Genomic DNA, 23,684 nt, shown 5'->3' with positions numbered 1-23,684 from the left:
TAGGTACTATTCTTGGGAGGGTGGGGTTGTTGTTCTCTTTCTTCAGCAGGGTGTCCATCTGCCAGGTTCTTGCTGAAATTGAGAACTAGTGTCCTGATGTCTCTGCCTAGGGAGGCCGCTCCTTCCAAACCCTTCTCTTCCCAATTGGCAATCTTCTGGCTGATCCCTGAGACAAGTTCAAGGACTTCATCACCTGTGGACTTGATCTGTGCTGTGCGCGATGTCACTGCAGCAGTGATATGGTTGTGGAGTTCGAGGCTCAGTTGGCTCTGGGGGGGGTCATGGGTGGGGGATGCCGGGGGGGTGTCCTGCGCTGGCAGTGGGCCCGTGTATTGGTTCTCAGGGGCTAGGCTAGGAAAGTGTTGAGCCTGCTGTGGTGTCTCTGGTCCTATCTGTACTGGTTGATGGGCGGGGTCGAGGGGAGGCACGGTCGGGGTCTCATGGGCCTCTGAGGCCTCGCGCATGATGGCGTCCGCCACTCCATTGGGCAGGTTGGGTCCTTTTTCCTTTCGCAGTTTAGTAGAGCGCAGGCGATAATGCGCCTGGGTAGCGGGGGCAATTCTTTTCTTGATGCCCGTGGTGCTCATTGTGTTATGGAAGCGATATGGAGGCGATAAGAGATGATTTTTCCCCGATTGAGTCACCTGACCAAACCACGCCCTACGGCCCTACGCTTTTTGCTTTTATGAGAGAAATAGCAGAAGAGATTTTACCTGTTCGCTGGTTAATACTATTATATGCACTGAGGTAGTCTGTTTTACGAAAGCTGTGGACAGAAATGCACGATCCGACTCCATTAGACTACTGAGACATGCAGGAACGGGAATGCAAAAACTTATACTTCTTTTTCTCTTTTCTATAGGAATAAAACCAATTACTGGCAGAAATCTTTAACTAAACTAGTAAGAACGTCTGTTACCTGCTTAATGCTTTCTACATCAACCCACTCCTCCTTCGCATGGAGACCCTCGCCAGAAGGACCAAAGACAATGGCCGGCGTACCAGCCTGCGTGAGCAACGCCGCATCACACCAGATCGCCGCGCCCTCGATCGAAGGCGAATGTCCTAACGACTTCTTCGCAAGATCAACCGTCTTCTGGACCAAAGGGTGATCAGATGGGATTTTCTGAGTGGGACGAGAAATGGTGACCCGGGGTTCTTCGTATTTGAATTCCGGTGTTTCTTTCGCGATGTTCGCAAGAAGGGTTTGCATGTCCCGGAGGATAGATTCGTCTGTCTGGCCTGGTATAGTACGGAATTCCACCGTGATTGTGCACTTTGCTGGATAAGACGATGGTTCTTCACCACCCTTGATTAGACCGCAGTGAAGAGATGCCGGGCCAAGTACATCATCTACAGGAAGTTGGCGTTGGTAATTCTCTAGAACAGTCAAGAAACGACCGGCCAAGAGGATCGAATCGACTCCAGTCGCAGGGTTTGAACCATGGCCAGCAACACCGATAATATCAATCTCCACCCAGAGGAATCCTTTGTGGGCAGGGACGATCGCGCACATCGTTGGTTCAGGAATGATTGCACCATCTGTTTTCCATCCAGCCTCCATCAGGTCGCGAGTTCCCTGGGAAGCGTCTTCTTCGTCGGACACGGCAGCAAGGATCACATCGCCACGAAGAGTACAGCTACTCGTCTTAATAGCAACTAAGGTTGATAAAGCTGCAGCTAGCCCACTTTTCATATCCAAGCTACCGCGGCCAAATACAGTGGGGCGACCATTCTTCTCAGTCAAGTGACCAGACAGAGGTTCATGGTCGTAGCTGGCCAGACTAACAGTGTCCACATGGCCGTTGAGCATCAGCGATTTACCGCCACCGCTACCACGAAGGACACCGACGACAGAAGGACGTCCGAAGACAGTTTCAATACGGTGAGTCTCAATACCGCGATGCGCAAGCCATGCTGAGATATAATCAACTATTCCTGCCTCGCCAGCACCATTTGCAGCGGAAAGAGTCACATTCGAAGAATCAATTCGGGTTAATTCTTGGGTGAGAAATATGGGATCATCAATGGATACATCGTGAGGAATCGGGTATGGTCGAGAGCCTTCAGTGCTTAACAAAACCACGACTGACTCACTGTCCAGAATACGTGAGCCTTCCCTTGATTCCGCGATTCGCCTCAATGCTGCAAGGCTTGCACTTCCACAAGGGCCTGCTGTAACGCTTTCAGACGCCAAGTGTTGCGCAGCACAGTGACTCTCGTAACAGGACACAGTGACGCTTGCATCTACATGCCGACGCAGGTCGTTCCACGCGACGGGTGTAACAGTACCGCAGTTCAAGCCATCCATGATCGTTGGTGTAGTTTCGACTGGCGTCATCTTGTCCGCCTTGAGACTTTGGTATAGACATGCCGCTGTGTCTGGCTCCACTGTAACCACCTTCGGGCCCTCAGAACGAGCCTTGAAGTGCTTGACAACAGCATGCGCCAACGACCCCACGCCGACGGGTGTAACCACAGTGGTGCTCTGAAGACCCATGTCGGCCAACTGTGAGTCGATCTCGGTCATCATGGTCGAATATCCGTCGACGATCCATGCCGGGATCTCCTCGTAGCCGTCAAACGATGTGTCTTGCACCAATAGCCCACCATCCACAGTCCGGGATGCTTTGGCGGCTGTCTGCACTGCGCAATCATAGTCCGCTTGCACGACATGGACAGTGGCGCCTTCACCGCTGATTAGGGCTTGGGTGTGAGTATCCATCGTACGTGGTACATAAATTTCGCATTTTATGGATAGCAGTTTCGCAATATATGCGACAGCCCGACCATGGTTTCCGTCTGTCGCTGCGATAACAACGAGCGGGTCCGACATCGCCCTAATTCTCTCGCTCAATTCGGCCCATGATATAGTCGGCGAGAGCCCAAGGCGAGCCGTCAACGCGCGATATAGACCCCAAGACGCGCCGAGGACTTTGAATGAGGAAAGTCCAAATCGGTTGCTCTCGTTCTTGGCAAGCACGGCGCGAACACCAAGTTCTGTCGCCAGCTTAGGGATCAAGATCAGAGGAGTAGGTGAGTATCCGGGGAGCTGTTGGTGTAGTTTTATCGCATCGTTATGCGAGCTCGGACGAGGGTAATCAGCAGCAGTGCTGTCATAATTATTGAAAAAGACAGGCCTTCGCGCTTCGGGCATTGTTGGCTTCAGTTTTCAAAATAAAACAAAGCAATTTTACATTCGGAAGTAATGTATTGTTTCTTTGACAGCGATATATCTGTGTCGGCTATCCACGCCCTCTGACAACATCACATGCCCTCTGGGGACGTCTCCAACGCTGAGCACGAGGCTAGCATGGACTCTTGAACCTAGCCCTTGTGCTGCTTATCTATTGACCCACCTTTCTATTAATCGATCTTGTTCCGAAAAGTAGCATTGTGTTCTGGATTTCTTGAACCCCGCGATATGGACCGATGTAACGGGGAATTGATATGTACCCGAAGCCCGCCTGTATAGAAACTAATACGGATTGGAAAGCATCAGTATCTGCCAACGGTCAGAATATATAGTCATATAGCTTTTCTGCGAAGAGTATTCTGTCTAGTATCGTAAAAGACTTGAGAACATTGAGGACATTATCTGGAATAGTAGGCGGTGAAGAAAGCGGTCACTCATTTGTCTGTCCTATAGACGCCCGTGATGATGCCGCGACGACATTCTGTTTCCATAGCATAAGCGGCACCTTTTGTGTTATTCCATCGATTTTAATTCAGTCTCGGCAGATTGAGGGAATACATTCCACTTGTTGTAGCAGTCGCCTTGCATTGATAAACCAGCTGTCATGGCCACCTGGGCATATCCACCAATACCCCCGGAGCAGCTGGAGCATGAGGCAGATCGCGCATTGGTAAGTTAGGGCCTATTGTCTGCCCATGTGCTAGGACAGCTTGTTAATTGAGATTTCTGGCCTAGGAAAGAGAACTAGAATGGCTCCTGCGCTCCTTACAAGACTCGCTCGCTTCCTTGAAAGAAGGTCTCCGTGACTGCGCTGCACTGCTAGCTCCAAAAGAACCGGGTTCAACATTGGTCCTGTCATCGCTACGGTCTGAAAACGTAAAAGGCTTCGTGACGAGAATCGGGACAAAGATTGTGAAAGGGGTATGTCTTCATGCGGATTACATTCCTCTGGCGCTTGTGCATCGGTCTCCGTGTTTCGTACATGAATGACTATTCACCCCAGTGCAAACCGTGGAGCAAGGTTACTAAAAGAGGGTCGTATTAGGATATCCAACTTCGCTTAAACTCCCTTCCCTCATCCCGTGGCGCGGCAGGTACACGGCTATGTCTGTCGACTTCCCCCACCGCCCCAGAACTCGTGCTCGACCAAATGGTTGCTGTTAGGAATTCGGTCAACCAGTGCCTCGATATAGTCGACGTTAGCACCTGGACTGGTGACCCGTTGAATGCTACTTTCATCTACAGTCAATTGCACCTTTTGCATGAGACTATCACGGAAGCGCGGCAGATGCTGAAAGGTGAAGACGATGTCAAGAGCAAGTGGTGGAAGACAAGTGCGGATGAGAACGTGAGTGTCTAATCAATCAATCTTCGCTTGTCAGCGATAACTGATCTGGTTGGTATAGATGTTCGATCCACCATTACCGCCCTACCTCTCGTTCCACCTCTCTATTGCCGACTCAGCTCTTCTTCTATGCCTAAGAACTTTGGAAACTACTGCAACTGCGCATGCGCCAACGGCCTTTGCTTCTGACATTTCGTTAACTGGGTTTAACATACGAGACCGACTCTTCGGGGCTAGGCAACGCCCTCACGACGAGGCAAACGACCTGTTTACATGGAAGGGCGAGGAAGTGAGGGTCAAAGAAAAGATTCGCGTAGAGAGCCAAGACCCCAGTCTGATGGCTGTGATGGCCAAGTTGACTGCGCTTGAACATGAAGTGATGAAATGGACTTCTGCCCTGGAGGTGCTTATGGGAAACGACGACACGGAAAGCGAGACATAGCTTTTCTCCACCTCGAACATCATTGAATATGAGCAGAACATAGTATAGAGCATAGCATATCAACATATCAGCATTGTAGATCTATGTCGCCCCAGAAAGCATCTGATTGGTAGCCCAAGATCCATAGAGCTTAGATAAGATATCAAAAAACTCAACAGCCAATGAAAGGTCGGGAATTTCCGATAGGCGCATGTCTTGTCCAACATTTTTTCAAGTGGCAATCCGATTCTTCTTACTTGTCCGCTCGTTTTCCTTTGATTTTGGCGTTTGTGGAAGGGGTTTAGCATGCTTTCAAGATATCCAGCTACCAGGGCCAGCCGGTCGTGCTCGCGCGGTTTCCGATCTGTCGCCAATTCTCCGCGACAACTCCGCCGCGGAACAGCAAGCTTCATAAACCACAAGTCTTCCGCTCGACAGACATTATCGTCGACTACATCCTCGAACCCTTCCGTACCTCGTTTCGAACAATGGCAAGCTGGAAAGAGGCTAGCGTCAACCGCAGCAGCTGCAGCGCCCGAAGAACCTACAGCGCCCGAAGAATCTACGGAGACGCCCCGTCACGAAAATCGCAAAGATGAGATATACGGCTTGATCGACAAAATCAATGAGACAGATGGGGAGCTGGCTGAGCTCATGGAGGATTTGGGTGTTCCGGATGAATATTCTGGAGCTCTCAGTGTCGACGGTCCGGAATTAGACAATGCATTCAGTCAAACTGTCGGCCATCGAAACGAACAAGCGCTGGAATCGCGAGTCCGGACGGCGAAACAACAATTTGGTGATGAATTACCGGATGATTACCTGAACGCTACGGAGCTGAGACTGTACACACAACTGTATGGCGAGCCAATTATTCGAGCGGAACAGTTGGAAGTCGAACAGGAAGTCGATGAGGAGGAGCCCGATAGACTTTATCGTGAGGACGGGGAGGGTAGATGGGAGGAAATTGAAGTCGAGCCGGAAGAAGAATCAGGCGAGCCCGAGGTGGTCTACGATATGGAAGTTGGTCCGCCAGTGAAGGAGACCATTTCAATGCAGCGTACGAGGGAGGTGGCCGAGCAGCTTGGTGGAGAGATCATGCTGGAGGAATTAAAAGACGAGGCAGCGGATTCTACGCCGCGTCTGCACCCTCTGACAACCGAAGGGAAATTTGCGACACATCCCAAAACCGTGAATATGCCAAAGGACAGCATGACTATCCCCATCACTGCTGTCCTTTCCAACTACGCCAACAGACACGTTGCGGAAGTTGCGCATCGCGTTTTTGGTGGGAGGTTGCTCCCTCATTCTACGACAACGCCCCCTCCGCGCGCACAGATTCCCCAGCTTCCGATCCCTCTGCAGGCTTCTCAGCGTCACATGGGTGAGATGGAGGCAAACGCATACATCGCCGCTCTTTATCCTGGGATTTACGCATCTGCGCTGAGCACCTTGGTGGAGACTCGCAAGCGCCTGGGAACGGATTGGATACGCCGACTGATGACACAGGACGGTGGCCCGAATGTGCTCGATGCGGGTGGTGGAGGTGCTGGTATCTTAGCTTGGAGAGACATTCTCCGTGCTGAATGGGACGCCATGTACCCTGATCGCTCGAACACAGAGTCTGTCCTTATGGGTAGGTCAACTGTGATCGCTGGATCCGAATCCCTCCAGGCGCGTGCGAGTTTGATGCTGGAAGATACGACTTTCCTCCCTCGACTTCCGGACTATATCCATGCGCGTGAGAAGCCGACTTTGGATGATGAGAGAACCCCAAGGCGGAAGCAGTACGATATCATCATCGCACCTCACACTTTGATGGAAATCGATGAGGAATATTTGCGGAAGCAACACGTTGAGAACCTGTGGGCTCTCCTCAACCCCAACGGTGGCGTACTGATCCTCCTCGAAAAGGGCCGCCAAAAAGGCTTCGAGGCTATCGCCGGTGCCCGCGAAATGCTTCTTAGCCGCTACATCTCTAGCCCCGGGTCTACAGAGTATGATAACACGCTAGACTCCCCCAACGACAGCACCACAGTGCGAAAAGAAACCGGAATGGTTGTTGCCCCTTGCACAAATCACGAAAAGTGCCCGATGTACAACGGCCCGGGCAACAAGGGCCGTAAGGACTACTGCCACTTCGAGCAACGATACATCCGACCACCCTTCCTGCAGCGCATCATAGGAGCCAGAGACCGCAACCACGAAGACGTCCAATTCAGCTACCTCGCCGTGCAGCGTGGTAAGGACATGCGCCAGAGAGACGGGATTGTCCAGGGTCCTCAGGCTGCGGAGGCCGCTTTTGCTGGCTACGAGCACCTCTACGACATGACTGCCGAAGAGGGCCTTCCCGAAGAGGGCTTCGAAGGTCCCAAAACCGATGCTGAAGCTTCATCCGCGCCGCAGGACGCGAATGCTCCCGCGACTGAGCAAACCTCGACAGAACCAACAGAACCCTTCCACACCCTCTCCCTCCCTCGCGTCGTCTACCCACCCCTCAAACGCCGCGGCCACGTCGTCTTCGACTTCTGCACACCAGCAGGCCAAATCGAGCGCTGGACCGTCCCCCGCTCATTCAGCCGCCAAGCATACAAAGACGCGCGCAAAGCCCGCTGGGGCGACCTCTGGGCCCTAGGCGCAAAGACACGAATCCCCCGGAAAGTTGTTATGGGCGATAAGCACGGTGACGGAAAGAAGGAGCGGTTAGCGAAGCGCGCTGCTGCGAAGGAAGCGATGCGCGATGAAGAGGAAGGATTTGATGAGGATGAGGACCCGGAGGAGGGTTCGAAGAAATTGCCGGATTTGCCGATTCCAACTAAGAAGAAGGGAATAACTGTGCCTAGTTGGAAGAAGCATGCGGATAAGAAGACGTTGAGACAGGCTTCGAAGAAGCGTTCTATTGTTCAGTTGGCGGATGATAACTGGCAGTGATCTACTTGGCAATAATGGTTTGATGGTTTGGGAATGGTAAATGATGATTTACGAGCAGTTTGGCGCATTGTGATGGGGTTATCAGCATACCGGACTTAGCATTGGGTTTGTATATTATATGTAAGATACGTCGATTCTGTTGGGATAAAAGTACACTGTAAATAGAGATCTTCGCTCAGATGGCAATCCCATTTTCATTTGGATCATGTATTTAGGAAATCGTATTTATAACCTCGTAAGACATCTCTTCAGGATGTGGCACCGTGGGGACGAGCTCTTGTCGAGCACCTACGCAAACCGTCCTGTCAATATAGTATACGGTGGTCCTCCCATAGGTGTCGTCGATTGGGAAGGTCTCTGTCCCTCCTCTTGTCAGACTAATGATCTCCAAGGAAGCCGCTGTTATCCGGACGGCCGTAGACACCAGCTTCTAACCGGTAACGACCGAGCAAGACAAACGAGGTAACAGTGCCGTGTGACTTCAAGCCCGGGTCGCAATATGATTCATCGCATCGGCGGTGTTTCAAAACAGAAAATTGAGCAATACGCTCAAGCGTACGTAGGTGGCTCAATGCGGCGCAGCCATACTCTTCCTCAGCTGCCGCTCCCGCTGCCTCCCCTGCAACTCCAATCGCTCAACAGCATACTGCAAACGTTCCTTTTTCTGGATCAACCGCCTCAACTCAGTAGCCTTTGCGGCATTTCCTTGTCGACTGCGAAGGGCGTTGCTCTGACTGCGACTTGTCGAGGACTGGCGGGGTTCATCGGATAGTCTTCCTTCTTGGAGTTCGCATTTGGCTCGTAGACCCTGTTCGCGACGGGAGAGCTTTTCGACGTGGTTGGAGGCGAGGGATAGTAGGTGGGCGATGCTGGGGGTGATTTCGTCGAGGAGGGATTGTTGGGCTTCGCGGAGGGTGGGTTCTGGGAGGAGTTCGAAGTGCTGTTGTTGAAACGGTGTTAGGCAATGTTTCAAATGCGCAGACTGTTCTGAAGACTCACTCGTGTGCTTTGCAGGACTTTGCAGAGTCGGGGAAAGTCGTTTACACCGGAGTCCAATGTATTAATGGAGGAATCGAGAAGCTGGAGGGAAGATTGGAGGGAGGAAACGGACGAGGCGAGAGCCGCAGGAGCAGTCATAGCGATATTTATAGAGAATAATTCCAGTATTAGAGGGTTTATAGATACAAGTCTCGACTTGACGCCATTGTTGTTGTTTACAGCGGCGGCAGAGGGGCTCGCTTAAAGCGGCATGAGGCGGTGAGGCTAAAGCGGCGCGGGTCGGACCTCCGGACAAACTTCGTCGCTCTTCGTCCAACCGTCCTCTTAGCCGCATCATAAACGTCCCTCCTCAAGACAAAACAAGACAGGACATTGTCTCGAATTAAATCCTCTGTCACCATGTCTCTCCTTGGAAAGAAGTTCCCGGCGCCTATCGGTAAGTTATTCGGGTCCCTTTTCCCCTCCGCGCCTGTACGCTGCGTTCCGATAGGAGTTAGAGTTAGAGACTGACTGCTTTGTGCCCATTTATAGCCAAGCCTATGGCTCCCTTCTTCGCTGCCGGTATGTTTTGATCGATTACTCGTCGTTACTTGAATTGGATCGCCATTGGAGATATCGGAAGGGAATGTTGGATATACTGTTCAATGGGAGCGAGCATCTGCGGGGACATGCGGTTCTAACATGCGGGTTACAGGTGTCGTCATCCTCTACGGCATTAACTCTCTCGCCAACACTCTGTCGCAGAGTGAGTGACCCCAATTCGACACCGTCTTCTTTCGTTCAAGCTCTCCGGAGTCCTTCCCGTGACTGGTCGAAGGAGACGGTTGAAGATGTGACCATCGCTAACTCTCTAAACAGCCGACGAGTTCAAGAACGACCCCCGCAACCCCAACGCCGGCAAGAAGCACTAAATTAGTCGACTCGGTGATACCTTTATGGTGGAGGAATGAAAATGGTTGTGGGTGGCTTGATGCCCGGATTGCTGTTTCGCGTTTGTCTACATATTGTGGACAGTTACTCTGTACAAGCATATAGATAGTCCTGTCATGGACATGTTGATGAATTGACATTGTACCACTGCCGTTTTCTATGCCGTTCAGTTTCTTTGCCTTGTGCGACACTTGATTTCATGTGGGGGACCTCGGTAATGCTCGAGATTGTGCGCCTTGACGATAGCCTATACGCAAGGTCAAGCATGAATGCTCTAATCTGAATATTTTCGTTTAAGATTCCCGCTCATAAAAAGGTTCTAGTCGCCATTGTGACTTAATGACGAGATCCGCAATAGCCGATAACGGAGCACTGGCGTTTCATGGACCCGGCCACAGCAACTATGAACAACCAAGTCTACAACCATTTTAGCAGCAACTCCAAGCATATCGCCTTTGCAGATCACATATATGCTGGCAAACTCGAATAAGGCTATGTCTACATAATGGCAGAAACTTGCCGCCTGCACATAAGCACATAAGCACACAAGCGCATCTCTGCCGTGTCAGCACACGTCACGTTTGTTTCCTATTGTATCTTCAGAAACTGTAAGCTGGAGGCTTGAGAACTGCATCCTTCAAGATGCTTGTGGGCCCCCCCTAACACGTATTGTAATAAAGAAATCAAAGCAAATAGCGACATTGGCGGACCGGGAGTGAGTATACAATATTCAATTTTGATGGACTTAGTCTGTAATATCTGCTAACTGCATAGGTCATGGCTTCCTTTCTGATAATGTCGTGGCTTACTGTATTTCTCGCATTTTCTCCAGCACTCCATGAAGCGCAGAACGTGGTATATCAATGGCAATCTCGCGGGAATCCTACACAATGGCAATCCTTGAACGGGCAAATTGGGGCAGCGGCTACCCCGTCCAGCATCGGATCGATTTCAAATGAAAGTCTTATTCCAGACCTCTGAGCAGCACATTACGAACACAGAACCAGGAATTGTCCAGAAGATCGAGGCACTTTTCGGACCCTTGTGTGACCTCCAGGCAGTGTCAGGCGTCGCTATCATGATTGCCGGTTTCGCTCAATGGCATACAATAACGTTCTACCACGAACAGTTGGTCATGTATTACTGGTGGTTGACGTTGAACTCTTTCTGGGTCGCACGCATCCACTATATGAACCTTGACTCGACCGGCGAACCGTGGCTACTACGTGTTAGACGTTTCTCTGTCCTGTTCAGCTGCATCCTTGCCATTATTTGGCAGATCCGCATTTTTTACCGTGAATCAAACTACTGGAATGATATTGACGGCCCTTGTTATCGCTTCCTAGATGGAACGTCGGTATGGCCTTGGGTGGGAGGACTAATCTTGTTTTCCGTGGCTCTTTCATCTTCTTTATTTGAGAAGACCAGATTTATTAACAACCGTTACATTTACTACACAGAAAAAGCCCGAGACAGATCTTGACATGGTTAGAGAACTCCAGACAAAGATGCAAAGGCGAAAGACAAAGATATGAAGGTGCAATGCAAAGATACAAAGGTCCAGGGAATACCCAGGTTGTGTTGCTTCCTGTGCCTAAGCGGCAAGGTGTTTTCCATAAAGCCTGGATACATGTTGAGGTCGCAATCGCGGCTCTGAGTGTTGTGATTTATTGGTTTCTGCTACAATGGTTGGCTACATGGTCCTACGGTGATGGCTTCATTCCGTTTACCTGGTTCATATATGTCGGCCTCAACGTATGGTATACCTTGGATGTGGTGTCTCTTTGGGCTTGGAATAAGCCGCTGATTAGTGCGGAGGAGCAAGGCTGGGGTTTTGGCCAGGTTCTTCCCCTTGTCTTGATACTCTCAATCGGTATCAACGCACTGGACATCTTTCGAGGTGAACGCCTCGAACACTTGACTCGGACTGCGGAGGTAGATGAGACTGGTAATTAGCACAATTGGCATCGGCAGTACATATTCATTACTTGCAAAGTGGGCCACAGTTGTAAAATGGAGGACTTCTGCTATTCTATTGTACAGTGTAGTGCTCCGTACTCCGGTACATGTACCCGCCCTAGTCCCAATTAGGAAGGCGACTTGGCTCCGCCGGCCAAACTTCGCTAACTCCGTTTCGCCTTTGCGCCGACAACTTCAACGCACGACGAACACCACACCATCATGTCGCAATTCAGAGCAAAGAGACTGGATCTCGGCGGTTTTATCAACGCCCGTGTGGTCCGCGACCACACTAAGCGCAAGGTGTACGAGCAGTACGAGCCCGAGCGGTATGGCCCCCACGATACCACCCCGGATTCGCAGCGTTATTTTGGAAATACTTGGGATTGAAGACTGACTATTGTCTTTGTGAATATAGTCAAGCCCTCCGCTACATAATCCGCAACACCACTCTCCCCCAGCGTGCCCGTGCCCAGGCCCAGCTCCAGCTCTCTCAGATGCACGCCTACACGCGGCCGACGCAAATCAAGAATCGATGTGTGGCAGGTGGGATTGCTAGGAGTATTTTCCGAGACTTCAGAATTGCTAGAGTGAGTGTTCCTTGCTCAAAGACTGCCTGCGATGGCGGCCTCTGGCCTTTGGGACTTTGAGAACGGCTGAACTAACGCCCTGGGTTTTATAGTACCAATTCCGTCAACAAGCACTGGCTGGTGAGCTTCCGGGTGTGAAGAAGGCGAGTTGGTAAAGGGGAATACATTGGTTGTTATATTATGATGGTGATCGGGCAATACGATTTGGATCGACCGATTTCGCACAAAAGGCGTTTTTAAATCCGTTTATACCTTATGAGAAGTGTACAATAGGTTATGAATATTGATGGGATTACAATGGATTCTCGAGATCTTCTATTTTCTGGCCTGTGTCGGAAAAGCGTACGTCTGATAGAAGCCGACTCGCATACTGGGAACAAACAGATTGCAGAATATGGATATTCTAGCAAACAAACTGCTTTCACCTATCAACTTCACTACCCATAAAAAGCTGATAGATTCAATTGATATTCACTACTGGCAGTGTGTTGCCGCAAATTTGCAACTTCGTCTTTTCTCTTTCTTTGTTTTCGTCCGCCTCTTCCTTCTCTCCATATCTCCAACTTCCTCATCCATCTCTACATCTTCCCACTTCTCTAAATCCCAAGAACAGCAGACAGAAACAACACCAGGTGCCTTCAGAGCAAAATGTTCGTCTTTCGTCCCAAGGACCTCCCTCCTGACCCGGTCTATCCTGCCGATCTCAAGGAACTAGGGTAAGCGCCTCTTTCTTTCTTGACGGAACAAACGAACTCTGATAGAGTATAGATACTTCATCACCGACAACGACCAGATCAAAAAGATCTCAGACCCAGAGCAAGGATTCCAGTTCAAAATCAACCGCAACTCTCGCTGGAATGACGCCCAACGAGAAGCCATGAACGGTGAGCCCTTCCCTCTCCTTCCCTCCTTCCCTTTAATAGAAGAATAAGCCAACGTCCACAGCCTGCATCCGCACCATCGTCCACTCTCGTCTCCGCGACCAGGGCATGACAACCCTCCGTCTCCCCCTAACCGCAAGCCCCAAAGAACCACACGTCCCGATCTTCGTCTCATCCAACCTCTCCACCGCGAAACGCATCATCGTCGTCTTCGGAGAACCCATCCAAGACATCGGCATCTGGGCCTACCGAAGTGTCGGCATGCAAGGTATCAACGCCGGCTCAGCAGTCTCGCTGGCGCAGGAGATCCTCCATCCCCAGAAGAAAGACCAACAGCAGGCCCCAGAATCCAACAGCAAGCCGCAGCGCGTCACTTCCGATACAGCCCTCATTCTCGCAAACACAGGCCAGCTGATCTGGCATTGTGGTGGTCAACATGCAATCACCCATGCTAGCTGGATGGCTCTCCCGCGGCGTTCGGCTGTTGATCCGCCCTATACGATGACGGGCCGTAACTCGGTTCCTGAGAATGCTAATTGGCAGGAACATGTGGAGAGTGTTTTTGAGGAGGTTCTGGCTGCGAGGGGACGGCTTGTTAGGGAGGATGCTGAGATTGATATCATTGGTATTTCTGAGGGTGGGCTTGGTGCGATTCGGTATTTGGCGAGTGATTGTATGAATACCATCCCCCATTCTTTGTGGATTGATTGCTGATACACTGAATAGGGTCCTCTTGGAGCTCCTACATCAACGCAATCTGCCTCGCCACCCCCCTCCACTTCGCAAACATCGACCTAAACCCCTACGACAACGACAACGACAACGAATCCGAAGCCGAAACCAACAACAACTCCAACCCCAACTCATTCACCTCCTTCCTCCTCGCCCGCGGCCGCGCATACGTCGTCTCCCCCGAACCCCGCGGCGTCCCCGTCCCCGGCATCGAAGAGCATGGTTGTAACTGTTTCGCATCCGGGGAGGAGTTGAATATCGAGTGTGTTATGGGGGCTGCGTGGAAGGAGATGGTGCAGTGGTTTGAGAAGGTACATGCGGATCCGGAGTATTGTGAGAATCGGTATGATGTGACAACGGTGGATGCTGAGGGGGGTGTTGGTCCTGTGAGTGGTGTTGAGGTTGTCCATGCGGGTGTTGATGGTGAGGATGATAATGGGGGTGTTGCGCTTGGGGAGGTTTAGGGTTCTCATTAGGCAATTGGCACAAGGTAGTTAATGGGGTTATCAAGATGAGCTTAGAATTTAGCGTAGGAAGAAAATAATGAAAACATCAAGTCGTTATTCCAATCTATCAAAAGAAACACCTACTCATACGCCTCCCCACCGGCACATCAATCTCCACATACTCCCTCCAAATCTCCCTCTTCCACTCATCCAACGAGATAATCCTATCCCCATACGGCACACACAACCCAGGAACCCTCTTCATCCTCTCCGTATCCCACTTTGGAATATCCAAAAAGTCATGCCCCCTATCACAGATATTCATCTGCAGCGTTCCATTCTTCAACCGCTGGTAGCAGTCGTGGTCGAAGGTTAGATTGATGCAATCACGGCACCACCACATTTCACTCGCGGTCGTCCAGCCATAGCCGCAGTTTGCGTCGCAGACGGCGAAGATCGGGCGAGTATGTGAATGAGGGGCTTGCTGTTGTTCTTGAAGTTCCTGTAATTGTTGCTGGAGCTGTTGTTGCTGTTGCTGGTTTTCCTTCTTGGTGCTGCTGTAGTTGTCGATGTTGCTTTTGCCGGCGGTGTTGTATTTTCGGTTGAGGACTTCCGTGTCTCGTCGGGTGCTGCGGCGGTGTTTTCTAGATTCTGTGGGTTTGGTGGGTCTCTGGACATCGGCCTCTCGAGTTATGGGCATGGAAGTCGGGCTTGTTGTTCTCTTGCTGGAATCGAAAACCGTTCGTTGTTCTTCGGGAGGGTCTTCGGGAGAGTCTTCGGGTTCCTGATCGCCGCCGAGTCCTGCCATGATGACGGCTGCGCGTGCGTTCTTGTCGTCTCCCAAGGGTAGGAATACAAGCAATAACCGCCAATATGCGAGATAGTCGTTGTCGTAGTCACCATCAGACAGGATCTCCAGAGCCATTTTCACCACGCTACGAGCAATTTGCTTGGCCCTGAGTCTGTCACCCTGCACATAGTAGTATCTTGCAAGATACAACTTAGCCGGGAATACAATGTTGTTCTCGGACGTCTCGTCTGGCAGAATAGTCGAGATTCGTTCCAAATAAGACCTGGCTACATCGGAGTCTCGCTCGGCTGCTCTGGCGCGACGCAGGTACAGCGGTGCCAACTTCCGGGTCAAGTCTGGAAGGATAGCTTCGACTTCGAGGACAGTTCGGGGAAGGTCATCCTTTAGTGCGAGCTCCCAAAGTCCAATGGCTCGCTCCTCGTTCTCGGGTTGTTGGTAAACGGCGTTTGCGTAGTAGTAACGGAGGTAGTAAAGACTGGTGCACACCTGGCGTTTTACGGCGGTGTTGATGGCGTTGTCATATATCCTTTCCAGAAGATCAAACTGGCTCGTTTCGATGGCGGTCTGCAGCAGAATCTCATGGAGGCTTTCGTGAGCGGCAAGGTTCACCATCATATCTGCCACATTTTGTGGATCGCCTGTTGGTTCTTTCTGAATTGTGTTCAACAAGTTGACGATGTCTTCCCATCGTTGCTGGGAACGATACTGCTCCAATATTACCAGAGCACGATCACCACCCGTGTAGTGTGCTTTGACTGACCGGGTATGAAAATGGATGGCTCGATCAAGCTGGCCTACTCCCCAGTATCTCTGTCCCAGGTCAAATAGGATTTCAGTTAGCGATTTTTGGAGTCTAAGTTTTCCAATCAGCTCGTTGTCTGTTTCGAAACGTTTCACGATAGTTTCCAAGATTTGGATGGCTTCGCTGTTGGATGTCGTCGCGTGCGCTAAATAATAGGAAGCTCGCCAGTTCTGGGGATCCAGTTCTAGCGCTCGACGGCATCTTGCCTGAGACTCAGAGGCGAAAGAAAAGCTCTCAAGTATGATGGCTACTTGGACTTCCCATAGACTGTCTTTCTCCTCGATATCTAACAGCCGCTGCGACCATTCCTCAACTTCACGGATCCTGTCCAGACTGGGTGCCATCAGGTCAACTGACGTGCCACCTGCTAAATACTCGTTGGAGCCCTCGAGCTGAGAAAGTTAGTTAGATTCTTCGCTCAAAAGACTAAGTAAAGACAAACCTTGTCAAGGAAATCAAAAAGGAAAAAGAACGCATTGCGGGCAAACGGCCGCATAGATGGACACCGCAGCCAGTGCACTGCCATCCTCTTTGCAAAAGGCAGGAGCAGCACCTTCTTCGGATCTGGACTAGTCATAAGCTCAGAGATCCAGTCTCGATCCTTCAGATTCGAGATCTCAGAGATAACCGCCGAATCCCCAAACCATCGTAGGACCTGCTCTACACCCGCATCACTGTCCAGCCATGTAGTACGGATTTGCGTCCCCAACGGCACAGCTTTGGTAGCATCATCAGCCCAGACTAATGCATCTGTTGCTGTATCTTCGGTAAACAACTTTAAAAGGCGAGGTCCAACAGCACTCTTCAATTCACGGTCCGCAAACGCTAGATCCACAGAGGACAAATGCTGAAGGACATAGCTAATGGCGTACGGACGTAGGATCTCTGACCGCTCGTCTCTCTCTTCTGTTAGAATGCGTAGACAAGTTAGGGCCATCTTGATCTCCGACGCATCCTTGTCGTCGCGATAAATACGACATCGCTTGCCACTGAGTTTTTGCTCAAAGAACGTTTCAAAGTCAAACTTGCCATAGACTTCCGGTGGACAGACTGTGCGAAGGAAATGCCTAACGATTGACACTTCATTTGGCTGAATTCGCGCTGAGGTGTCGGGACTGGAGTCCTCTTGGATGACCTGACTTTTCTCGGGAATCAATTCCGGGATCTCATAGGAACTGAAATCGATATCGCCATCGGTGTCAATGTCAAACAAATGATACTTAAAAGAGAGCTTTGATTCAAGCGGTAACAGTGAAAGCTCTCCGCTCTTCAAGTAGAGCACAGACGCCATCTGATAGGGCTTGAACCATTCTCTTCCATGAAGAATCCAGAGGATGATCTCGTTGATTTCTGAGAGTTCTTTGAGAGTCCTCGTATTGTTAAGCTTATCGATGTCAGCAAGAATCTGCTGGGACCGTTCCTTCCCGGCGTCTGCGAGCACACGGTCGATGTCGTTCACATAATCCAGCGAGCTGATGCGTTTTAGGACCGTGTTGACTCTGAAGAAATCACCTGCCGTCCTCTGGCATAGAGTATCGCAAATCTTTTTTCGCAATGCCGGAACTCCCATCCGTGCGGTGTCCTTGAGTGCGTCTATACCGTTCATTCGCGACTCGATGAATAGCTCCACATCTGATCGATTCCTGGCGCTGATTGGGATGCTTTGGAAAAAAACACCTTTAACTGTTGCCAGCTGCTCGAATGCTCTTGTATGGCCGTTCAGCAGGATTCGAATATGTCGGTCCTTCCAAAGCTTAGAGGCTTTCTGAAGGAACCTAACGAAGCCATCCCCGATCACATCGCCCAGGCCATCGATGATAATGAAAAATGTTGCATCCATGCGGTCCAGGTCATTGTTATCGAAAAGGAGCTGCGACAGGATCTCATCTGGATCCAAGTCTTTGGTTTTCTCACAGATGCTAGCAACAGATTTCAGATAAGATGCATCAGACTGGACGAGCTGCCAGATTATGGACTTGGCGATGACATCGAAATGGTTGACTTTTCGGACTTCTTCTTTGGACTCGCCCTCAAGAAAATAGAAAGCCACTAGAGTCCGCGAGCCCGAGTCTTCCGCGGCACTACGGTTACGGAGACTTCGAATAATCGTCGAGGTCAGGTAGCTCTTGCCGGACCCTTCGACGCCCTTGATAGCCAGGATGGGCGACCTGCCTTTACGGTTGCTCTCCCATGCGGCGTATCTTGGGTCGTCAAATATCCATTGGCCAGTGCCAGGGACAACTGATTTGCGGTAGTTGTGATAGTTCCGGTGCCAGTACGGATCGGGCTCTTTCTTTACGGGATCAAGTTTATTTTCGTCGATGGCTAGAGTCTTCAAGACAATATCTCGTCGACGTTTGATCTCATGTTCTTTTCGCTGGTCGAACCGATCCTCCATCAGGACATCAATCTTCTCATCCATCTCATGGCTAATGGACAAGTTCTTTTGAGTGTTTGTCACGGCCTCAGATACAAAGTTGAACATCTGTGCAGTAACTAGCCGACCCTCTTGGTCCACAAGGTTGGACATCTTCTGCAGCAGGTCGTCGATGTCATTGTCGTCAAGGAAGAGAATTTTTGTAAAGACTCGTAGCTTCTTGCGTTTGGAGCGACTGAGTTCGATGGTCCGGTCACAAACCTCGACAAAGAGCTGCAGATGTTGACAGGCGACTTTGGTCAGTTTTGCATCCATGCCACCCCGAACATAATATTCCATGCGGCCCAGGTACTGAGCACATCGATCCAGGAGGTCAGCCAGGCTCTCGAAGACACCCTGATAGCCTTGCCAGGCCGATATCACGTAGCTGATGACATTGAAGCAGAGATCGGTAGGACCAAAGACCTTGAGGCAGGGAATACAGTTAGATAACGTTTTTTGCAATCGTGCAATGGAAACCTGACGAGACAGGAGAATCTCACCTCGGATGCTCCCTGAGAGACGATTTCCCCGACAGTCTGGATGACTTGCAAAGTGGTGTTGAACGTAGCACGAATGGTGCTATAGACCTTGTATTTGGAGGCAGACGACTCCTCACGGGCCTCCTGCGCCAGGTCAAGCCGGGCGAGGACACCATCAATGGACAATTTAGTTTTGATCTTTTTGGTATCCCCGCCGGCCAACTGAATAACCCGTGCTTGAACCTGGGCCCAGATGGCGGATATTTCCTTGTTGGCGGCAGCATCGAGGCTAGTGGGTGCTGAGTTGCTGGCGGGGGTGGAGACGTGCTGGACAGTCATCTCGATGGGAGATGCTGCTGGTCAGCCGATCTTTGGAGAAGAGAAATCGGCGGTCATCCGGAGAGCAGGCGAGGATATCAGAATAAATATTGCCCAAGCTCTGTCAGCCTCACCTTAAGATGCAGGATCTTGGATTGACGCTTGTTGACGCTTGTTGACGCTTGTTTGAGAGACCAGTTGGCACGGGGCAAAATTCCCCCCGCCATGCAATGCAAAACGCAGGCTGAGTGGTGATACATCATCCCAGATGCAGGATTGAGTGTCAGGTGGGGGGGACAGTTTATTGGGGGCGATCTGGGAGCTCTGAATGGAATTGTGGTGAAATGGGAAGAGCGGTGGTGGTGGTAGGTCAGAGCAGATGACCGGATTACGATATCATGTGACAACAGGACTGACGCAGCCAGGTTCTGGGCAGTTACCTCGAAGATAACATGGTATCACAAGACAAAACAGTAGAACCTACGATTGCCGGTCAATTGCTCTGGCACAACATTTCCGAAACGGGTAGTATTGAAGCTATCTGAGTCATGGTCACGTGGACATGGCAAGATCTCAACTCCAATTTTTCTACAATTCTGTCTATATTTGATTGGATTCAGTAGGTAATACCCCTGGTAATGAGAACAGTAGAGAATACGAGGGAATTATGCATGAAGTTCAATCCAATTGCGGTGTGGATTCGATCGAGTAAAATCGCCGTTGCCATCGAGTAATTCCAGACTCCGATAGAAAACGATAACCGATGGTTCTCCCGAGATAAAGTCGCCTCTTATCTCGTTTTCCTTTTGGATTTCTTTTCCTGTGGCGTACAAGAATTCTCTTCTTTTATTTCCCTTTATCCCTTCTTTCGCTTCGTTTTCTTGCTTGTATACGTTCTTTGTTCTTCACTTACAGCCTACACTCGCTATGGCCTCAACCACAACCACAACCACCGCCATGGACACCATTGCCGTCGTAACCTCGTCGCGCGCTGTGATTTCCGGCCGTTTGACTTCAGCCACCATTGTCATCTCTCGCCGTACTGGCAAGATCACTGCTGTCTTCGACTCGGTCATTCCCGCCAACGAATTCCCCGAGGGAACCCCGTATACCGACTATTCGCCCCATGTTCTGCTTCCCGGCTTGGTCGATGCCCATGTTCACCTCAACGAGCCCGGTCGTACTGAATGGGAGGGTTTCTATACTGGTACTCAGGCTGCGGCCTTTGGAGGTGTCACCACTGTCATTGATATGCCGCTAAATGCCATCCCGCCAACAACGACTGTTGTCGCCTTTAAGGAGAAGCTCCAGGCGGCTGAGGGCAAGTGCTGGGTTGATGTTGGCTTCTATGGCGGCATTATCCCTGGGAATGCTTCCGAGCTCAAGGCCCTTGTCCATGAAGGCGTTCGCGGCTTCAAAGGGTTTCTATGTGACAGCGGTGTAAATGCACCTTGCCCTTCCTTTGTCCCTAGCGTGTCACAAGCTTACCCGTCTTAGGTCGAAGAGTTCCCGATGGTAACTTCCGAGGATATCAAAAAGGCGATGATTGAATTAGCAGATGAACCCACCACTCTCATGTTCCACGCGGAGATGCAACCGCACGACAAATGCCAGGGAAACGGGACACAACATGAGGAATTCGGACCTGTCGAAGCATATTCAACGTTCCTGGCATCCAGACCATCCTCCTGGGAGACCGGTGCCGTCGCAGAGATCATTTCCCTGGCCCATCTCGCCCCCAAGCTTCACCTGCACATCGTTCACTTGTCCGCCATGGAGGCCATTCCACTACTGCGTAAGGCCCGTTCCCAAGGCGTCCCCATCACAGCCGAAACTTGCTTCCACTATCTTTCCTTGGCCGCAGAGGAGATCCGCGACGGAGACACGCGCCACAAATGCTGTCCACCAATCCGTTCTCAGCTCAACCAGGACGCTCTCTGGACCGAACTGGAACGTCACGGGGACGACGAAGGCGTCATCAAAACCGTTGTCTCGGATCACTCACCCTGCACACCCGATCTCAAACATCTTCCTGCGCACATTCCCCCAGGAGAAGCTGACAGCACCCACAACGGCAGCTTTCTATCCGCCTGGGGTGGTATCTCTTCCGTAGGCCTGGGCCTTCCCATCCTCTGGACAGAACTCAGCCGTCGCAAGGGCCTTACTGCCGCACCCGACGACGCCAACACCAAACGTGCTCTCCAGGATATCGTGCGTCTCTGCTGCGCCAACACCGCCGCCCAGGTCGGTCTGCAATCACGAAAGGGTGACTTGGTCCCCGGCTACGACGCGGATATCTGCGTATTCGACGACACGGCTGAATGGACCGTCGAACCCAACACCATGCTCTTCCGCAACAAATGCTCGCCATACCAGGGTCGTGTCCTTCGCGGTATGGTCCGCGAAACCTGGCTCCGCGGTGAAAAGGTGTTCAGTCGGGATGCGGGGTTCAGTAACAAGACTCCTTCGGGTAGTCTCCTGTTGGAGAAACGGGTTTGACCCTATCGTCCCCTCGTTTCTTTTTACTTAATTTCCTTTTCTTTCTCCCTTCGTTTGTCCCATTCGATCGACGGGACTGTTGACAAAGTTACAGTCAACTTTTCGAGACGACCACTTTGACATTCGACATGATTTGACGACATAATGATCTTGGTTATGGCTCCTTGTTATGACTCTCGTTATGATCGCTAATAACTCGGCAGATAGCATATAGATCATAGCGTAGGTATTTTGTTTAGATTAGATTTAATAGCTTCATTTTATGGAATATCTCTCGTTCAACTCAGTAACTGGGTCAAATAGAGCTTACTAACAGGACTTTCCATTGACAAAGCCTCGCCCTCGTATGCTCCCATCGACTTATTCCCCTTTAGTCACATAACCAGACTTCCCATAAAGACAGGCCCAACCCTAACCAGCTGCATAATCGAGTACAAATCCAATAGATGCAGATAGGCTACCCACAAATGGTATGGTTTCAATTTTCGCATGAGTATTTGCCGTCGATTTCAGCTGGAGAGACTTCTTCAGACAGAAAAAACGCCTGGCTGCCTCCAAGTGCGGTCCGCAACGCTGTGTCAAAATCACATCGAAAGAGGGGGCACCCTTTTATCCGAATCGCTTTATTATGAGCTGGGTTAAATACAGCCCAGTGCCTGTTCTGGGGATTCGGAGACCGGCTTGGTCCAACGCTGGCTTGCACTCTTAACAACTGCGAAAGCATCACGTTGCACTGTACAAGTGGTGACATAATATTCAGCCCAAAGCCGAAGTAACCAACTCAACCACACTCTAACAAGTTATTTCAGGGCACCTGCCCTTAATGAAACGGAAGGAATACGCGGGGTATTCCTCCAAATTGATGCACCTCTCCTGTTCCCCCGGAATCCCGTCGATACAGCTCGACTCGCAGTCGCAGGTTTCGCCCGGCGAAGCGATAAGAGCTTTGGCTCCGAAGGTAAAGAGCCCGTGCAGCTTGACCGACTTCCTTCCGACCTGTCTCAAGCTGTCCGGATTGTCAATCGCAACTGAAATTCCGCAATTTTCGCTGCAGTTCGTGTCACTGCAAAACTGGGCCCATCCCTCCGCTTGGGGGGGGTGGTGTTCGCCGAGGCACCGATAGAGATAGCGGCGAGGACGATGGCGGTATCCATGATTTTCATGGTGAAGTGCATCTATGAGAAGTATTTATTAGTACGAGTACTCGTTGAAATGAAGATAGAAAGGAATGGAGCAGGAAAGCATACCTTGTTAGAAAGAACTGAAGCTTCAGGTGTCAAAGGTCCCCTTGGATGGTGGATCTTTCCTTCAAGATTGTTGGGAACTCACTAGGGATTGGACTATGGGTATGAAAAGAAGAGAAAAGAAGAAGGAAGAGTGTGGGAAAGAAGGGCTCTTATATAGACCAGCATCCAGGAATTCATTCATTGTTAACTCCATGGAACTGTTTAAAAACAGGGCGTTTAACTAAAGGAAGTCCTTGAAAATAATTCACTAAGCATTTAATGCTTCCATCTCGCATTGTAGCTATCGGGACTGCGGTCCTTTTATATAGCACTGGATGCTGGCAATGGACAACGCCCCCTAAGCCCTATGACGATGAGATATATAGAAAAATGATGGGTTGTACAAAGGAACGATGCCAGAGGCTAGATGATATATAGATGATAATAAAGAAAGATGGTATATTGATGCAGAGAACTAAAATACAGATAGGTGACATAGCCATATTTATCAATCATCGCATAAAGAAAGCATCTATCCAGAGCGTTCCGTATAGCTGCAAGAAGAGCAAGCATTCTGTTTGAGTACAAACGGATATATGCCTACAATATACGCGGATTCCTGAATATGTCATTCTCGGTGTGCTGAGCCTATGCTAAATGTATCTGGTCTCCAATCTACAATCATGGACAGGTGAGAAGT

General features: G+C 50.5%; 9 protein-coding genes across 9 annotated transcripts; 6 read left to right on the top strand and 3 right to left on the bottom strand.

Moving 5' to 3' along the window:
• Nucleotides 1-849: 849 nt before the first annotated feature.
• Nucleotides 850-2,570, bottom strand: ASPGLDRAFT_53495 (uncharacterized protein). Its single transcript, XM_022547991.1, has one exon. The coding sequence runs from the start codon at nucleotides 2,528-2,530 to the stop codon at nucleotides 875-877; it is 1,656 nt and encodes a 551-aa protein (XP_022395340.1). The 5' UTR covers nucleotides 2,531-2,570; the 3' UTR covers nucleotides 850-874.
• Nucleotides 2,571-3,701: 1,131 nt separating this feature from the next.
• ASPGLDRAFT_78120 (tRNA methyltransferase RSM22) lies at nucleotides 3,702-7,893 on the top strand (the record flags this gene model as incomplete). Its single annotated transcript, XM_022549945.1, has 5 exons — nucleotides 3,702-3,866; nucleotides 3,932-4,117; nucleotides 4,242-4,544; nucleotides 4,603-4,854; nucleotides 5,533-7,893. Exons 1-5 carry the CDS (start codon nucleotides 3,801-3,803, stop codon nucleotides 7,891-7,893), a joined length of 3,168 nt encoding a protein of 1,055 aa, XP_022395339.1. The 5' UTR covers nucleotides 3,702-3,800.
• A 568-nt stretch (nucleotides 7,894-8,461) lies between these two features.
• On the bottom strand, nucleotides 8,462-9,030 carry ASPGLDRAFT_138569 (DASH complex subunit SPC19; the record flags this gene model as incomplete). The annotated part of the gene is made up of 2 exons (XM_022541621.1): nucleotides 8,462-8,833; nucleotides 8,893-9,030. 2 exons carry the CDS (start codon nucleotides 9,028-9,030, stop codon nucleotides 8,462-8,464), a joined length of 510 nt encoding a protein of 169 aa, XP_022395338.1.
• A 261-nt stretch (nucleotides 9,031-9,291) lies between these two features.
• ASPGLDRAFT_40654 (F1F0 ATP synthase subunit i) lies at nucleotides 9,292-9,803 on the top strand (the record flags this gene model as incomplete). The annotated part of the gene is made up of 4 exons (XM_022545246.1): nucleotides 9,292-9,328; nucleotides 9,424-9,453; nucleotides 9,587-9,637; nucleotides 9,751-9,803. 4 exons carry the CDS (start codon nucleotides 9,292-9,294, stop codon nucleotides 9,801-9,803), a joined length of 171 nt encoding a protein of 56 aa, XP_022395337.1.
• Nucleotides 9,804-10,492: 689 nt separating this feature from the next.
• On the top strand, nucleotides 10,493-11,778 carry ASPGLDRAFT_138495 (uncharacterized protein; the record flags this gene model as incomplete). Its single annotated transcript, XM_022541613.1, has 4 exons — nucleotides 10,493-10,537; nucleotides 10,597-10,674; nucleotides 10,796-11,215; nucleotides 11,461-11,778. Coding segments are annotated over 4 exons (861 nt in total), but the record flags the coding sequence as incomplete, so codon positions are not given.
• Nucleotides 11,779-11,981: 203 nt separating this feature from the next.
• On the top strand, nucleotides 11,982-12,695 carry ASPGLDRAFT_160500 (mitochondrial 37S ribosomal protein uS14m). Its single transcript, XM_022542456.1, has 3 exons — nucleotides 11,982-12,110; nucleotides 12,200-12,371; nucleotides 12,464-12,695. The coding sequence occupies exons 1-3, from the start codon at nucleotides 12,004-12,006 to the stop codon at nucleotides 12,524-12,526; spliced, it is 342 nt and encodes a 113-aa protein (XP_022395335.1). The 5' UTR covers nucleotides 11,982-12,003; the 3' UTR covers nucleotides 12,527-12,695.
• A 198-nt stretch (nucleotides 12,696-12,893) lies between these two features.
• Nucleotides 12,894-14,545, top strand: ASPGLDRAFT_182350 (uncharacterized protein). Its single transcript, XM_022543023.1, has 4 exons — nucleotides 12,894-13,087; nucleotides 13,140-13,255; nucleotides 13,317-13,925; nucleotides 13,979-14,545. The coding sequence occupies exons 1-4, from the start codon at nucleotides 13,020-13,022 to the stop codon at nucleotides 14,446-14,448; spliced, it is 1,263 nt and encodes a 420-aa protein (XP_022395334.1). The 5' UTR covers nucleotides 12,894-13,019; the 3' UTR covers nucleotides 14,449-14,545.
• Nucleotides 14,546-14,557: 12 nt separating this feature from the next.
• On the bottom strand, nucleotides 14,558-19,280 carry ASPGLDRAFT_40651 (uncharacterized protein; the record flags this gene model as incomplete). The annotated part of the gene is made up of 3 exons (XM_022545245.1): nucleotides 14,558-16,435; nucleotides 16,486-18,885; nucleotides 18,963-19,280. The coding sequence occupies 3 exons, from the start codon at nucleotides 19,278-19,280 to the stop codon at nucleotides 14,558-14,560; spliced, it is 4,596 nt and encodes a 1,531-aa protein (XP_022395333.1).
• A 776-nt stretch (nucleotides 19,281-20,056) lies between these two features.
• On the top strand, nucleotides 20,057-22,124 carry ASPGLDRAFT_53483 (allantoinase alX). The gene is made up of 2 exons (XM_022547990.1): nucleotides 20,057-20,699; nucleotides 20,757-22,124. Exons 1-2 carry the CDS (start codon nucleotides 20,187-20,189, stop codon nucleotides 21,756-21,758), a joined length of 1,515 nt encoding a protein of 504 aa, XP_022395332.1. The 5' UTR covers nucleotides 20,057-20,186; the 3' UTR covers nucleotides 21,759-22,124.
• Nucleotides 22,125-23,684: the final 1,560 nt, after the last annotated feature.

The sequence above is a fragment of the Aspergillus glaucus genome, assembly GCF_001890805.1.
Source record: "Aspergillus glaucus CBS 516.65 unplaced genomic scaffold ASPGLscaffold_44, whole genome shotgun sequence".
Lineage (NCBI taxonomy): Eukaryota > Fungi > Ascomycota > Eurotiomycetes > Eurotiales > Aspergillaceae > Aspergillus > Aspergillus glaucus.
The sequence above is the reverse complement of the archived record's forward strand: the minus strand, read 5'-3'. Positions and strand labels throughout refer to the sequence as shown.